At 38.4% G+C, this 18,311-nt stretch overlaps 1 protein-coding gene across 4 annotated transcripts in view; it reads right to left on the bottom strand.

Annotated features, from left to right (window-relative positions):
* Nucleotides 1-16,356, bottom strand: part of PDLIM5 (PDZ and LIM domain 5) — a 211,717-nt gene extending 195,361 nt beyond the window's left edge. For all 4 annotated transcript variants that reach the window (XM_023193321.1, XM_023193318.1, XM_023193319.1 and 1 more), the window contains exons 1-2: nt 16,223-16,356; nt 12,834-12,971 (exon numbers count right to left, since the gene is read on the bottom strand). In XM_023193321.1, the coding sequence (XP_023049089.1) occupies nt 12,834-12,929 (96 nt within the window). In that variant the 5' untranslated portion in view covers nt 12,930-12,971; nt 16,223-16,356. The remainder of the gene's footprint in view (nt 1-12,833; nt 12,972-16,222) is intronic.
* Between the last annotated feature and the right edge of the window lie 1,955 nt (nt 16,357-18,311).

Genomic DNA, 18,311 nt, shown 5'->3' with positions numbered 1-18,311 from the left:
TCTGAGTTATTAGGTTCAGTTCTGGGAGCTGACTTAAAGAGACAATTAAAACCTAAACTACTTTTAAAGGTAAATGCTAAGGGATGTGAAGACAGGGAACCTGTTATGAGAGAAACATCTGAAGAAATGGCTTCTTAAAGAATATCCACAAGACTCAAAGGGAAATATAACTCATTCACCTATTTGAAAGGCTGTAATGTGCAAACATGCATGTTCGTTGTGCAGGGCACTAAAGAACAGAAGTAGAACTGTTGGGTCAGAAAGACAAAAAACAAATCCTGGCTGACACATGGGAAGACCACCTTGGGAAGTAAGGGTCTATCACATAATGTAACCTCTAGGGTATTTCCTAGAAACTTAAAATCCTGATTAGGATTGAAAGCAAGGAAAACCAAAACATTTCATTAAAACGTTTCATCAGGCCAGGCGCGGTGGCTCACGTCTGTAAACCCAGCACTTTGGGAGACTGAGGTGGGTGGATCACGAGGTCAGGAGTTCAAGACCAGCGTGGCCAAGATGATGAAACTCTCTCCCTACTAAAAATACAAAAATTAGCCAGGCGTGGTGGCGGGTGCCTGTAATCCCAGCTACTCGGGAGGCTGAGGCAGAGAACTGCTTGAACCCGGGAGGCGGAGATTGCAGTGAGCCAACATTGCACCACCACACTCCAACCTGGGCAACAGAGCAAGACCTCATCTCCAAAAAAACAAACAAACAAACAAAAAAACCCACAACTTTAATTCTATCAATCAGGCACCTTAACAAATCTAGAAGAAACTTGATTGCAACCACAATCCAGCTTCCCATTCGTCCTCTATTACCACTGTGATCATTAATCAATAGTTACTGAACATGTACTAGGAATTCTAAAGTAATCTCAAATAAGTAAGACTCGGGGGTTTTCTTGAGTGATAAGAGAGGCTCATGATCTAACAAAATACATGAACTATTAATTATATTTAAACTGTACTGTGAAATCTAATATGGAGTACAAATATTTGAATTGCTCTCTCTGGCAATGGCCTTAAAAGGCTGTAACTTGTTTGTTTTAAGGCCTTAAAAGACTGTAACTTGTTTAACTTTAATGTAACTACTTTATCATTAGGTATAAAATAAAACCTAGTAGAGCCAAGGATTTCTCTGTAAGTCTTTGGTAAATCTAACATTCAGTATTAAGTGTTAAAGCATTAAAATATTATAAATAGCATGCCAATTTCAAAGTCCTCCAGATCTTTGATTTTTCATAAAGGTGTTTACAGGATCATAAACATAACTAACACCTGATGTCATCTATTATTAAAACTGCCATTTACTTCTAAAACAGATTTGACCTATGGTGACTGAACTCTGAAAAACCAGGAAGAGGCTGGCATTTGGAGAAAAGCAGATCTGTCACATTATTTAGTCAACTCCAGTTCAGACTGCAAGCAACTTACCCTTAACTTTTTTGCTAAAATGATCTAAGTAACAAAAACTCTATAATAAAATTGTTTTGTTTGTTTTTACAAAAACAAAGCTATATATGGTTCTCAAACATAAGTACACAAAATGGAACCCAACTGGTGTAGGAGAAACATCTAGAAAGCAAGTTAAAAATGTGGAAACTAATGAATCCATAATTATCCTAAATTCAAAGTCTGGGTCAAAGTCCTATAATCTGCACTTTTAAAGTCTCACTGATGATTCTGACTACGTCAGTCTGGAAACCAGTTTTTTTGTTTGTTTGTTTGTTAATAATCTCAGTTACCCCCATACATACAAGTTTTCAATTCTCTAGGATCTATTCTCCGGTTAAGAAACACACAGACCTGGCCCAGTGGCTCAGGCCTATAATACCAACACTTTGGGAGGCTGAGATGAGAGGATCACTTGAGGCCAGGAGTTCGAGACCGTCCTGGGCAACATAATGAGACCCTGTCTCCACAGAAAGTTAAAAATTTAGCCAGGCATGGTGGCATGCACCTGCAGTCCCAGCTACTTGGGAGGCTGAGGTAGAGGTAGGAGGATCACTTGAGCCCAGAAGGTCAAGGATGTAGTGAGCTGTGATAGTGCCACTGCACTCCAGGCCATGCCACAGGGCAAGACCCCATCTCTAAAACAAAGGGGGGATAAAAAAAGACAGACAGACAGACACACACACACACACACACACAAATTTGGCTATCTCTAGTGAAAGCTGTCATCTATTCCTCGGAAATAAATGCATAATAGGTAAATGCATTATTACTACTCAGTTTGGCTGGTTTCAAATCCTGAGCCTAACCAATTACTAGCTGTGTAACTTTGGGCATGTTACTTAACCTCTCTGCCCCTCAGTTTCTTCATCTCTAAATCAAAGATTTAAAATCATACTTCCTGGCCGGACAAGGTGGCTCATGCCTGTAATCACAGCACTTTGATAAGCTGAGGTGGGCGTCAGGAGGTTGAGACCATCCTGGCCAACATGGTGAAACCTCGTCTCTACTAAAAAAAAATACAAAAATTAGCCAGGTGTGGTGGCATGCGCCTGTAGTCCCAGCTACTTGTGAGGCTGAGGCAGGAGAACCGCTTGAACTCAGGACGTGGAGGTTACAGTGAGCCGAGATCATGCCACTACACTATAGCCTCGGTGACAGAGCGAGACTTCATCTCAAAAAAAAAAAAAAAACAAAAACAAAAATAAAATAAAATAAAATCATACTTCCCCATGGGGCTGTTATGAGAATTAAATAATTGAACATGTACAAAACATCTAGAACAGAACTTAAACAGTAACAAGGGCTCAATAAACATTAGCATATTTTCATTATTATCATTGTTATTATTTAATACAGGAAAGAAAAGAGACAGAATTGAACTGGAATAGTCAAACATTTCAAAGAGCAAAGGATACATGAGTGTTCCTTGAGGGAGAGATAGGGCTTTAGGGATGGTAAGAATAAACAAAAGTAGTATGCAAAAAGAATAAAAAGACTAAAGACTTCAGGGTTCAAAATTGGCATTCTGGACTATAAACTTATCAAGTTATATTAAATGGGCCCATTTATATGCAACTTGAAAACCAACCAAAGAAATTTAAGTAATAATTCAAAAGATAATGGGAAGTTCATACAGTTCTTAAATAAGGCAGTAATATATTAAATAGCGGTTTCTAAAATTATTGCCTAGTCAAGATGCTAGCCTGAGGATAAGGAACCAGTCTGAAGGAGGATAAGCCATTCAAGAATTTTGGAAACACTTTCATCTGCTAAAATATCAAAGAATCACTCAGAGAACTGGACACCAAATAAACAGAATCTTCCAGAATAGATAGAGGTACAGATAAACAAAACAGAGACGTCTACCCTCAAAAGATCAAAACAACCATTTGTAGGATATTTGCAAGTGAGTAGCATAAAGATACTTCAAAGGAATGACCAAAATCATGAAAATTACATGTGTAACATGATAGCTAGCTAGCTAGCTAGATACAATTTCTTTCTCCAGAACATTTCTAAAGGGTCCTAGTTAAGGGACAAAACATTTGTTTTCTGAAGGACATTTGTCCTCCACGACTGTTTTCTCAGAAGAAAAATACTTTCAGAACAAACATACTCATAGTCTGCTCTGGCTAGTGTTATACAACCTTACTAAATCTCTTAATTTTACCACTTCCAAAAGTTAATATCCCAGAAATCATTTGAAAAATACTGGACTGTTAATTAGATCTCAATGGAACTGAATCACAACACTTAAATCCTTGATCCAATCAATGGTAAACAGCATTGAATTGTTAATGTCATTACAATAACTACTTTCTCTTTTCTTCAATTAAAATTTAGCCAGGACAATTATCATGAAGTACAGTGGCCATTGTTAAATCAATTTCTGGACCTTGGGGAAAAAAATGCTTAACAATTCACAGAATTCAAATAACAAGTGTTGCAAATTCTTCTGTAATTCAAAACTCTTCTCATCATATTTAACAATTACAGCAACACACTAAAGGGAAATTCCTCCTTCCCTCACCTTTACCACAAAAAAATATAATATAATATGGCATCCTTACTCTTTTTGTTATGGTTACCAACACATACGCTCTACTGCTCACACTGGGCTAAAATGAGTAACGACCTTGTGCCGCACGTTAGTATACCTTCACAGTGCCTGACTCATCATGCTACAGGATACTCTACAAACCCACCTGATTTCAGTTAACTTCCATCAGCTAATAAAGGTTGATAATAAACACACACTGAGGCTCATAAGGGTGAAATCTGTCATTCCTCGGACCATAGTGAACACCTCATAATGGTCAGTCTCCTTGTCACATCATATAAAAGGAGCTAGAGAAGACTGGAATTCAAAACCACACATACAGTTGACCCTTGAACAACACAGATTTGAACTGCACGGGTCTACTTACAGGCAGATTTTTTTTCAAGAAAAGTTACACCAAGTGTGCCCACCTCTCCTGCTTTCTCCTGCTTCCCTTCCACCTCCACCTATTCTACCTCTGCCATCCCCTGAGACAGCAAGACCAACCCTTCCTCTTCCTCTTCTTTCTCAGCCTACTCAAAGTGAAGATGACAAGAATGAAGACCTTTATGACGACTCCCTTCCACTTAATGAATAGTACATATATTTTCTCTTCCTCATGATTTTTAAATAATGTTTTCTCTAGCTTATTTTATTGTAAGAATACAGTCTTTAATATGTATAACACACAAAATATGCCTTAATTGTTTATATTATGGGTAAGGCTTCTGGTCAACAGTAGGCTATCAGTAGCTAAGTTCTGGGGAAGTCAAAAGTTATACATGGATTTTTGACTGCACAGGGGGTTGGTGCCCCTAAACCCTGTGTTGTTCAAGGGTCGATTGCGTATCAGCCTACTGAGCAGACTCCAAAGGTAACAACTTTGAATCTATTAAATGTGATTTGCTTAATTTTCCAAAATAGGCACTACGCCAAAAACACAAAATCTTTTGCCACGTAATTGGGAGTAATAGGTTAAGATAGAGAGGAAGTTAGTTTGGAAATGGGAAACAAATGATAGAGATAATTACTAATAAAAGCTTTGGATGAAAGAATTCAGAAAATGGCATCTCTAAGAAATTAAATGGTATCATTTAAAGAAGAGCAGCATGTTTTTATTTTCTAGATTCCCTTGCAAAATGGAAAACAAACCACTTAAAAACACAGAAAATCCTTTGTAAAATACTTGTGACCGAGCCCTGTAAAAAGAAAACAGGTGGAAACCGGCCCATCTGATTGGAAATGATCAAGGTCTGTTGAAACTCAGGCTAGCATACTGTGAGCAGGAGTGTCTCTACAAAGATGCCAATATCAGTCAAAATTACAAATGCACACACTCTCTGACTCAGCAATTCCATTTCAAGAAATTTACGTGACAAATATACATATATACACACATATATAGGCAAAACTTAAATTCAATGTCAGTAAAAGCAAAAGACTAGAAAAAAATCTAAATGTCTACATATGTATATACACACACACACACATATGGGCAAAACTTACACTTCAGTGTCAGTGAAAGCACAAGACTAGAAAAAAATCTATCAATAGGAACTGATTTAAAAAATTATGACAAATCCAAACACAGTGTAGCAGTAAAATAGGAATGAAGCTATATTTACTGATGTTGGGTTCAGTGAACAAAATGCCAAAAAAATAAGTATTTCTATTAAGCATACTATTTGTGTTAAAAGGAGGGTGTGGAGGAGATATACTTACACAGATTATCTCTGGAAGTATACTACTAACACAGGTTGCTTCCAAGAAGAGGAAATGAACAGTAGGACACCAGGAGACATTTCCCCCATATGCTCGTGTATCTTTTAAATTTCGAACCATATGAATGTCTTACCTAAAGAAAATTAGGCCGGGCACAGTGACTCATGCCTATAATCCCAGCATTTTGGGAGGCTGAAGCAGATGGATCACAAGGTCAGGAGTTCGAGACCAGCCTGGCCAACATGGTGAAACCCCATCTCTACTAAAAATACGAAAAAATTAGCCAGGTGTGGTGGCGAATGCCTGTAATCCCAGCTACTCAGGAGGCTGAGGCAGAGAATTGCTTGAACCCAGGAGGCGGAGGATGCAGTGAGCCAAGATCACGCCACTACACTCCAGCCTGGCCGACAGTGAGACTACATCTCAAAAAAAAAAAAAAAAAAAAAAAAAGAAAGAAAGAAAAAGAAAAAGTAAAGAAACTTTAAAAGGGAAGAGAGCTTGTGAAGGCTTAATCAAGAAGATTTCTTAAGTAACAAATCTGAAACACTGCAGACTTTTAAAAATGTCTTCTTTATTTTCTTCTCTCATCTAACTTTTTCTTTCTCATTCCCTCCTATTAACTTTTCCAGTTCATTTTACTCTCCTCTATTTACACCTATTAGGGACATTTACTACAACTGCTTAGCCCAGTTGGGAGCCCAGTTACTAAATGCCAACAAGGTTGGTGAACTTTGTTCTAGTAATTGTCATAAAAAATGGGTGACAACATCAGCTATGAAAGAAATCTAAGTATTTACAGAAGGGTAGATAACTATACTTAAACAACGGGAAAGAAAAAAATAAGAAAGAAGGTGAAGGAATAAGGGAATACTCATTCAATATTCTCTGCTTTGTTCATTCTTAGTTTATTACCTTTTAAAAAACCTCTTAATAAAAACAGAGTATGCTAGAAAAGTGATTTTTCCCTCTCTGTTAATTAAGGAACCAAACCTGCACTCTCAACAAGACTATACAGTGGCCCAACACACAGAATACCTAAAGAATCAGTAGACACTATGGTCACTGCTCTTTAGTTACTTAGTGTTTTCTCTTTTCATTCCCATTAGGTCATTTATTTGCAAATAGATCCACATATTGTTATTTCACATGCTAATATCTAGTTTTGTCAAATTTTATATCAAATACTCAATATATTTTGCATCTCAGATACTGAGATAAAGGCCTAGAGTCTCATCTACCAAAGCTGAAACATAATTATCTCTCATAAGACGCCAAAGTAATAACTCCTTTCTTGTCTAAAGCAACGTTTGCTTCTAGAAATAACTTAATAATAACTGATTTGTCCTCCATACAGTTGTAACTGGGGGAAAAAGACATAACTGGTCCTGTGGTACAGGGGAATCTGGGTAAGAACTACTGCTAACAGGATGTCACAGACAAAGACCACTGCTCAACTGTGTATTCAAATGTAGTGTGACTAGCAACTATCATAAAGAAAAGCTCTTTGCCTCAAAAATTCTAAAAAAAATTGAAAGCTCTTAGGCTCCAAATTATTAATAATAATTATATCTACCTGTATAATACTTTTTAATTTACAAAGCATTCCCATACATCAAAGAAAATCAGAAGCTCAAATTAATGAACTGATTTTCAAGCTAATATTTAAATCCAGGTCATTCCAATATATAGCAGTACATTATCTATAATCTATCTATTCTTAGTTTAAGTAGGTAGATATACCTAACTCATGAGTAGATGAATAGGTTATACGAAAACGTTCTTTCCCAAGGTCTAAAGTGCTATTTTTTTCTTTCTTTTTTTTTTTTTTTTTTTTGAGACAGGGTCTGGTTCTGTCGCACACACTGGAGTACAATGGCATGATTACAGCTCACTGTAACCTTGAACTCTTGGTATCAAGTAATCCTCCCACCTTGTCCTCCCCAAATGCTGAGATTACAGGTGTGAGCCACTGCGCCCAGCCTGCTAGTCTTATTTTATCCTAACCCTACAGCGGTTTCCTCCATCAAGATACAAAAGTCCTGCCTACCAGTAACATTTCTCTTAATAACTTTTCAAAATGTCCAACGTTTACTAAAATCAAATAAGCCCCTTTTTTTCTAAAACTACTAATTTTCAATTAAAAAATATAAGATTTTCATTTCTTTACAAATCATAGAGCAGAAAAATTTATCCAGAATTATATTGAGATTCCTAGCATTTGTGACCACAAAACATATAAAACTACCACATGGGAAAAGACAGGTCTCTGAACCTCACACAAAAAGTAATTAATATTTTTAAAGCAAAGTGAACATACATGTGAAGTATACATCATATAGTTATACAAACTAATTGTCTAACTTGGCATAATGACAGGGTAGCTGGGAGGGAATATAAAAGAAAATACTCGAGCTTAAAATTAACAATGAGCCCATTTATTCAAGGTAGGATGGCTCTCTCATTTCAGCTTGAAAGGACTCAAAGTCTTTCTGTCTTCCTCTAGGAGGGAAACTCTGCAGCTGGCAGGTCTGGAGAATCACTCAACTATATTCACAGCTTTACTTGGAGTCAAGCGATGGCAAGAAAAGTCTTCGTCTTTACTATGCACTGGACAACACAGAGAAATGCTGACTTTGAGGTGTTTAAATTTCATCCTTTGAGCATCAGTTCAATTAACTTCTCCTAAAGGAAACCAACCCCCACGAACAATAGATTTACACCCACTGAAACTGAGAAACACTTATCAGAATCTGTCATTTCATAGAATATTGACTTGTGACAGGTCTTACGACACTGTCTAGTTCTATAACACTGTGCTTATTTATTTTCCATCCAACCTATGTACTCCCCACTTTGTTTCTTCAGTGGCTTCTAGGAAGTATTACTATAACTACTGAATCAATGAATTCACAGCAAAGTGTTTCACAATTCTGTCTTTGTTCTGTGTTAGACTCCCAAACAGGGCTCCATAATCCAAGCAATGATAAGTTTCTTCTGCTTTTCAAATCCAGTTAGAATTCTGTCCAAGCTTATAACAATTTATCCTCCCCTAACTCTTGAGAATCAAAGTCATTGTTATTTAGATGTTAAAAAGTTTGACCTAATTCTTATCTCTTAAAGAAACATCTAAAATGCGTTTACAGAGAATTGGGAGACCATCTTCAGGTAATCCAAATATTGACAGTGAAGAAAAGAGCCCAAACATAATGAGAAAGTAACACACAGTAGAGTATTTCAACTTTAGGATATAACAACTTAAAAGATGTTACTCACAAATACATAATCTTTCTTATAATTTCATCATGAAGAGTATCAACTGGCCAAAATATAGCCTTGAATTATCCAACAAGTCTCCTATTTCTTGTTATAAAATACACTGGCAAAACCCAACAAACCCACACTGCTACAATGAAACCCATCCTCACATTCCATGGCTTCAGGGCAATTCCATAAACACAGGGTCATAAAAAGACAGCCTGCAAACTTATGTAGCCAGCACTCCATTTTAAGGATTGGAAATTAAATGACATGTGATCATCCAGCTACAGCAACCTGAGGATCTTTTTAAAAAGCTAGTAGGAACTGCCAATCTTATCTTAGAAATCCACCCACAAAACAGTACACAAAATTCATACAATACAGATGATGAAGAAATTTGAGTACAACGTGAAAATGTTATAGCTCGTATGTTTTAGGATACAAGTTGTATTCAGCATATTCACATGCTGATACAACAAAATTTAAAGAAAATGGAATGTTCAGGTCCCTGCTAGTGGCTTATTTATCTTAAAACACAATTCGATACACCAGCGCTCCAATGTTATAAAGGAATGTAAATGACCCTTTGGAGTTCAACATAATAATACCTAATCAGAGGAAAAATTGTAGTTTTGAACTCTAAAGATGCAGATTCCTAGATAAGTACAAACTTCTAATTTTTTTTTCCTTTCTTAATTTTAATGGACAGTAAGTTAAAAAAAAACATAACTGCTATGTTCCCTACAACTATGGGGGTTAAATACTTAATGTTTCAAGTCTCTAAATAGTTTTCTTTTTGAAATTTATAATATTATTATAAAAGATAATTGAGAGACTGCCAGACCTTGCTAGGAATTTCATATGCATTATTAAAGTAAGTGAATCATTAAATTACATGTTTTAAGCACACTTTCAGGTTTTAATTGTTTCTTGATACTATTAATTAAAGAACCCAATGACCAGTAATATCCCAGTAATTTTACATAATTAAGGCAGAAAAAGTATAACCAAAGAACTAATTAAGATGAGAGTAAGTTAAAAATTTATAACATTAACAATCTTACCACAATATAAATTAGTTATTAAACACAAACCTTTATTAGGCAATGTTACCAGGCATATTTAAACCACACAAGGGGTTAAAAATAACTACAATGAAAGGCCAAGAGCCTAGCAGCCCAATTGAGCCAACATTCCCTTCTCTCCTCCCCCTCCCCTTCCAATCCTCTCCAGTCCAGAATGAATTGCATGCCCCACTGCACAAGGCCCAAAAAGGTCACAGTAGATGGCAGAGACTTTTGTAAGAGAACAGAAATAACTCAGCAGCTTTGTTACCATAGTCTCTTTTAATCAGTATGTTCAAAATCCTTTAATTAGCACTCTGTCTACACAAGGAAAGCATTTCTTCTGTGCCAGGGGAGGGCACGTATGTATGTACACAGTGTTCTGTTGTATCAGCATCACAACATGGAGCTAGTACCTCAAACTGTCTGCCAGGAAACTGAAGCACATGAAACTTTTTTAAAGGCACGGTACCACGAAATTCACATACATACTCTATTTGCATTTCTATTACCACACAACAAAGTGATAATTAAGTTTGGCTCATTTAGGTGTCAATTTGTTTCTGAACTTTTTTTCAGCAAAAAAGTAAGCATTTGAACTAAATAATAACTCTATTTAGATCACTAAAGTAGAATATTTAAAACATAAAAATGCTAACAAAACATAAAAACCAATAATACTCAAAGATTGCTTCTGGTCCCATAATAGATCATCAGTAGAAGAAATAAAATACCAACTCATTCAAACAGGAATAAATCACATGACACATTTTCACATGGATGCTTTACATTTAAAATTTCATCCAACCATGAAAGGTGTTAAAACTTGCAGGCTGGATTACACATATATATTTCCTTATAAAATCTAATTAACTGAAATCAAGGCAGAAATCGATGATAAATTAAAGATACCTTTAAAAAAATCCACAGCCAAGAAACAAAGGAAACCCCATTAGTAAAATGGGATCTGCAGTATTTTAATGAGGATAGTTAGGCATTAAAAACTTATTTTTAATCTTTCAAAATGAAGTTGGATACACATATAAGATGCAGAAGTATGTGTGTGTATATATATTTATACATACATGTATACTATTAACCAAAATGACAATCTTCTAAATATCTGATTAAAGAAACAACCTAACTAAATTTAAGGTAAAGTGAATTATTAAAGAGGCAGCACAGCATAACTGCTGGAAAGCCAGCTCTTCCATACCAGCCATGTGAGCTCACAGCACAGTTATATACAATGGGAATAATATCACTATTTTACAGGTTGGTATGATAATTAAATGAGATGATGCATTCATAACACTTGATAAAAATCCAAAAGTTTGTTGGTAAGACTGGCACGAAAATAGTATTTTCATGCATTGCACAAAAGTGTAAATTGGCACAACCTTTCAAAATGATATAGATACATATATTCACATATATATGTATGTACTTATATTTGGTATTCACTGCACCACTGTAACAGTAATATGGAAATGACATAAATACTCTTCAGCAGGGGATTGGTTAAATGTCACTTTCCCTATAAAAGAAAAGTATACAATCGTTTAAAAAAAACACACACACCTCCTTATATATTAATAGAGAATGATCTCCAAGGTAAATTATTGCAAAAAAAACAAAGTATAAAACAGTGTGGGCCAGGTGTGGTGGCTCACGCCTGTAATCTTAGCACTTTGGGAGGCTGAGGTGGGCAGATTACCTAAGGTCAGGAGTTCGAGACCACCCTGACCAACATAGAGAAACCTCGTCTCTATCAAAAATACAAAATTAGCCAGGCGTGGTGGCACATGCCTGTAATCCCAGCTACTCAGGATGCTGAGGCAGGAGAATTGCTTGAACCCGGGAGGTGGAGGTTGTGGTGACCTGAGATTAAGTCATTGTACTCCAGCCTGGGCAACACAGCAAAACTTCATCTCAAAAAAAAAAAAACAAAAACAACAGTGTGTATAATATGCTACCATTTGAGTAAAAGAAGAATGGAAATTTATATTTATGTGGATATGCAAAAACAAACCTTTTAGAAACTTATATAAGTCATTAATAGTAATAATTACCTACTGGTGATGAAAGTGAAACAGTACCTGACCTACAGTCAAGTCTCAATAAATAGAAGCTGTAATTACTCCTCTCATTAGTGCTATCATCATCATCATCATGAAAACACATCCTTAAAATATATACACAGAATACATTCAAACTAAATCCATGAGATAAAAAGACAAATCTCAATTATTCATAGGCTGACTATCTAGTTGGAGCTCTAAGTCCTTCATTTCCTCTTCAAGGGTAAGTAGCTTTTGGCCATCTTACCATTGGCTATCACCTCCACAAGAAAGTAAGCTGAGGAAATAATTCCAAAACAATCATTTTATTCAATTTTGATCAACAGTTTTTAATAAACAGCTTTTGGAACTGAAAGAGATTATTAAAATCCCATAGCACGACCTTCGAAAATTGTATTTGAAAAAACTAAGATTCAGAGAATTCCCCAAATTAGGGACAGCTCAAAAATTTACAGTCTGTTCTTAGTAAAATGCTTTTTCCATTGTATTATTGATAACTCGGGGGAAAACAGAAAAGAAGTTAAATTGAAATCAGTTATCCTTGCTAAATCCACTCCCCTCATCCTTTATTATAGATAACCAAATTTGCCAAGGTCACATCCCAGGAACAATGACAGTAAGTAGAGTACAGGTCAACGGAGAATTAAACAACTCAGCCCGAGGACTAAGCACTGAATGAACATCTATAATAAAATCTGTAAAGTTTACTTACACTAGAGATTGTCAGAGGCATGTTGAAATCCTTGCCGCCTTGCAGCCGGAAACCCCAAGGAGCTGGGCCAACCAGTGACACACTGTAGTTGCTCATGGTTCTAATGGCTTAAAGTCCAATGACAGAAAATGAAATGTGCTGTGAAAGAAAATCAGATGATTAGCAAAAATGTTTACCTGAAACCCCAGAACATAAATTATGTTTAGTATTTTGTTGGGGGGCTGAGAGGATATAGAAAATAAGTCTCAGTTAAGCTCTTCATTAATTTCAGTTTAAGAACAGCAATCTGTGAGCTAATATAAAATTTCTACACTCATGGCAATTTCCATGGTCTAAAAATTCCGTATCACAATACATTTCTAGATACTTAACCTGTTTCACAACTTGCTACAATCCAATTTTGCAGCTTCTTGCCTGCAAACTTTAACTCAAAGTACTTTACAATACTTCACTAATGTAGCAAGATTTTATTTCAGGTTGAATTCAAAATGATTTTCTCCCTCCCTCCACTTCATGTATTCTTGTGTCTGCAATTGACAAGAGTCTTTCAACCGCACTTACTTAAATTCCAAGTTACTCCAATATGTGAAAGAGACTGCAAACCAGTAGGCTCCCATTCATGCTTTCCAAATACTAAATTATTTACAATGAGAAGCTGTCTTTCAATCCACAAAACTATTCTCTCCAATCAAGAACTACAACTTGTGTTTCCTCCTATAGGTACATGGTATTTTCCACACTTAAAGTGATATCTACTTTTCCTTTAGATAGTCAATGATAGGCAATACTCTAGTACAGTGATATGTCAGTCACAATCTGCTTTTTGTTTTATACACACACCTCACCAGGCAGAGAGTAAGCATTTGCTACTCAGTGAATAAGATTATGACTAAATACGGCAGAAGTGCAGGGTTAACCTTAATGCATTCAAATGGAATTGGCAGTTCAGAAAAGAACCAGTGCTTCGGTGCTTTCTTTTGCCTGTTTTACTGTGTGTGGTGATGACTCTCCTAGTAGCACTTTCATATAATTTTTAAAAAGCAAAAAAAAAAAAAAAAAAAAAAAACTTCGAGTTTCCTATTGGTTGTTATAACGGCAGGAGAGAGAGGAATGAAGTTTTATTTTGTTTTAATGGAATACTAAGAAACAATAATTCTAAGAAGTATTAAAAACATAAAAGATATGTAATTTTAGAATTTTAAAACCATCCTTCCTTGGAAAAATCTAAGCTATTCAACCAAATCACCACCTAATATTACCTGTCTTAAAATTTTTTTAACCCATTCAAATTTCTAGCCCATCACCCCAGATTCATAGTCGCAGACGTAGATATTTGAGCCATAGGTATATTTAAAGCAAACATTCCTTCTTCTCACAAAGGGAAAATGGGGCAAATCTTTCAAATAAACCTGGTTTTTAAAGAAAAATTATGTCAGGGAAAATAAAAATTACAGAAAATTGTATCAGAAACCGAAAAAGCTTTTCTACTGGCGTGGTAGTATACTGAACTACAAGGCAATAACACATTACTTAAGCATTGAAGTAACAGGCACAGAGCACTAAAAAAGAGCCAAAGGCCAAACCGGAAGTCAAACTGCATATATAGGTGAAAAACTACTAGTGGGAAGCTAATAATGAGCCACACATCATTCAATTGCTTTCCCGCTATAAAAAGAGAAGATTTTCAGAAAACTAATAGAAGGACTGTTCTGATATTGACACAATACAAATCAGAAGCGTATAAAACCAACTGGTATTTCACAGCCAGCCTGCCCTCCTTTATTACTCTTTAACTTGTGTCTGGGGAAAGTTAGGTTCAACTACCTCTGACCCCATTCTTCCCTACAAGAAAATGTATTTCATTTAGATTATCAACCCACGTACATGCAACTTCCCTTTACTTGGGAACTCCCTTCCTAACTTCTCTTATTTGTTATAAAAATTCCTAGCACTGGCAAGGTCACAGCCACACTACAAAACCAGTGTCATTTCATTTTTAGTCACTTTAGTCATTTTAGTTCGTTCATTTCTAGATTCTTCTTCTGCTAGCTTCATTTGGAATTCATTTGGCTTAAAACAGTCTGTGCCCCAAGCAATGGCAATATTTTTATTGGCCTTTCCAAGACTCCTCCATCTGGTTATTAGTGCCCAAGCCCTTCCTCAAATACCAAGCAGGCAGGAAATAGCAGCATGCTCTTTCAAACACGTAGAAAAGGTTGGAATTTCTGTATAGTTATGGATTTTATTTTAGGGAAAGTCTAAACAATGTCTTTGCTCTAGTACTAGGGAAGGAAGCTTGGTATTTCCCATACTTGTATCTCAGCTTCTTTAGTGAGTGGAGGAAAGGAGAACTCAAGATGAACTACAGAGAGTGACCAAAAAAAGGCCTGAAATTAAAGAGAAATATCTTGAGATTCTCTTTCCCCGCAATGGAGAGTGAATGTAGGTAGAGCTGAAGAACTAAAGCCACAGGCACAGGATGAAAGCAGCCGACAGGACAGTTTTCCAGGAGCGATTCACGCCTAGCCTTGTTTGCCAAATAAGGCTACCGAACGGGCCGTTTCCGTGGCAGGCGGGTTCAGACGTCCTCCCCGTCAGGAAGGCGGACTTGGGATAGGATCTGGCGATCACACCCTAAATCTGCCCTGCCCAGCGCCGCCACGAATTTTCTTTCCAAGCTCTGCCCTGTCCACACGCCCTTCCTTTTTCCACTTATTGTCAAACGCACTGAAGGCACAGTCTTACAAAAGCCCCAACAAGTACTCAAGTGTTAACAAAACTCGTGTTCATGACAGATGTGTTTCTTAAACAAGCTTTATTTCTGGACGCGCAGAAGTTTTCTCCAAACAGGTTACACAAAACTGTAAATATCTGGGAGAGAAATAAATGCTTCTCAGTAGCCTGAGAGCAAAGAAAAACTAACGCGCCTTTTCTGTTGAGTCCCGCTTCCTACCCTCCAAGAGCCTGGCGCAGGACGGGGCACCCAGACGCCACGGTGGTGCCCGGCGACGCCGGCAGCCGGGTGGGTGGGAGCGGCAGTGCCCGGGAGCCAGTCCTCGCCGGCCCTCACTACCTCCGGGCGCCCTCCCGCGTCCCCGTCTCCGCTACGCTGGTCCCGGTCAGCCCGGGCTGCGGGGACCCCAGGGCTCGCCCTCCGGCCTCACGCGGATTCCAGCGCTGCCCTTTCCCGGGCGCTCCTTTTCCCAAGCTGCTCTCCCACCTCAGCCGCTCCGCGCCCAGAAAGCACCTGAGGAGCCATCCCTGCGCAAGGAGCGCTCCCTCCTCGTCCCCAACCGGGCTCCCTCCTAGCGCTCGGCGCACAGAGGCCGGTTCATTCCCTCTTCCCTCCGGAGATCCGAGAGGCGCATCGCCGGCCGGCCGCCACTCACCTCGGGTCCGGCGCGGAGCTGCCTCCGCCTCAGACAAGGGCTGACAAGTGACTCGCGGTGCGGGGGCCGTCCCCACCGCCCGCGGGAACTTCCGCCTCCTGGCTCTCCCTCGCCCCACCCCCGGCCCGGGACACGCCCCTCCGCTCCCGGCCACGCCTCTGGGCCCGTCCTAGCAGAGCCGCGCGAGGGCGGGGAAGGCGGCGGCGGAGCCGGGCGCACAGGCTTGCCGGGGCTGGCTGAAGCAGCTGCGGAAAGACAATTGCACTACCGAGTTTCGGTGGGAGTAGTCTTAGCGGATTTTGAGCGCCACCTGGCAAAGGTCTAACGATCCGCGCGTCCGTTTTGTAGTGGGTGCATTTTTCTCTCCAGAAATTTGAATTGGCAAGCAGTTGTTCTGCCTAAAAATAGAAGGGGACTTTGGATAAATCTCTATCTATACAAGTTCAGCGGTTACTGCCTGCGTTTGTTTATTTATTTATTTATTTGTTTATTTATTTATTTATTTATTTATTTATTTATTTATTTATTTATTTTTGAAAGAGCTTTACATGCTCTGAAAAGTGCAGACCCAGAAGTTTACCTGTCAGGAAGGTGAAAACCGATAACCCTAACAGATGGAAGTTAACCCTGTCCATCACACCAGAAGACAGAATTACAGAAGACAGTGATAACAGCGGCCAAAAGTGATTCAACCACTGAATCTTCAGTTTATTTTTCTAAATCCAAATCAGTAGTCCACCTTCCAGCCTTCTATAGGGTTGCTTGATACGCCTGAGGAATTCATTTATAAGAAAATTTGAATAATGTTCAGTGAACATACGGAAAGTAACTGGACTCTTACACTGTGAATTGGCTTATAAAACGTGAAAAGGACAATTCCTAACCAAGGAGCATATAAAGCAAGGATGAATTTAATGAGGTCTGTGAGCCCCCCGGCCTCCGGAAGTGCAAGCAAAATTCTAAAGGTGAAGATCCAAAGCTGCTCTTTCCCTAATGGTAGCCACTGGCCACATGCGGCTATCGAACAGTTGAAATGTAGCTACCGTAACTGAGACCATTAATTTTTTGGTTTTACGTAATTTTAAGTAATTTAACATTTACAACTGAAGCAAGGTAACATTTCTTTACTTTTTTTTTTTTTTTTTTTTTGAGACGGAGTCTTGCTCTGTTTCCCAGGCTGGAGTCAGTGGTGCGATCTCGGCCCAGTGCAACCTCCACCTCCCGGGTTCAAGCGATTCCCCTGCCTCAGCCTCCTGAGTAGCTGGGATTACAGGCTTGTGCCACCAAGCCCGGCCAATTTTTTGTATTTTTAGTAGAGATAGGGTTTCACCATGTTGGCCAGCCTGATCTCGAACTCCTGACCTCACGCGACCAACCTGCCTCGGCCCCCCAAAGTGCTGGGATTACGGGCGTAAGCCACCGCTCCAGGCCGTTAACATTTCTTTTAAGCACTACATTTAAGGACTAAAGTGATGTGAAATGTAGGACTACATTTCACTTTACCGTTGAAAATGTAATGCCCAAATTGAAATGCATTGGAAGTATAAAATGCACACTGGATTTCGAAGACTTGGTATGAAAAAAAATGTAAAATGCCTCAATAATTTTTATATTGATTGTATGCTGAAATCATCATATTTTATGTTTGGTTAAATGATACATGATTATGACCCGGCTCGGTGGCTCACGCCTATAATCCCAGCACTTTGTGAGGCTGAAGCGGGTGGGTCAGCTGAGGGCAGTAGTTCGAGATCAGCCTGACCAACATGGCGAAACCCTGTCTCTACTAAAAACACAAAAATTAGCTGGGCGGTGGTGCATGCCTGTTATCCCAGCTACTTGGGAGGCTGAGGCAGGAGAATCACTTGAATCTGGGAGGTGGAGGTTGCAGTGAGCTGAGACTGTGCCACTGCACTCCAGCCTGGGCGACAGAGCAAGACTCTGCATCAAAACAAAAAAAGGGAATAATAATAAGATTTGATTAAAATTAATTTCACCTTTTTTTTTTAAAAAAAAGTGGCTACTAGATAATTTAAAATTACTTATGTGAGCAGGGTGCAGTGGCCGACACCTATAATCCCAGCACTTT

Source organism: Piliocolobus tephrosceles, chromosome 3 (genome assembly GCF_002776525.5).
Source record: "Piliocolobus tephrosceles isolate RC106 chromosome 3, ASM277652v3, whole genome shotgun sequence".
NCBI lineage: Eukaryota > Metazoa > Chordata > Mammalia > Primates > Cercopithecidae > Piliocolobus > Piliocolobus tephrosceles.
This window is presented reverse-complemented; position numbering and strand designations above follow the sequence as displayed.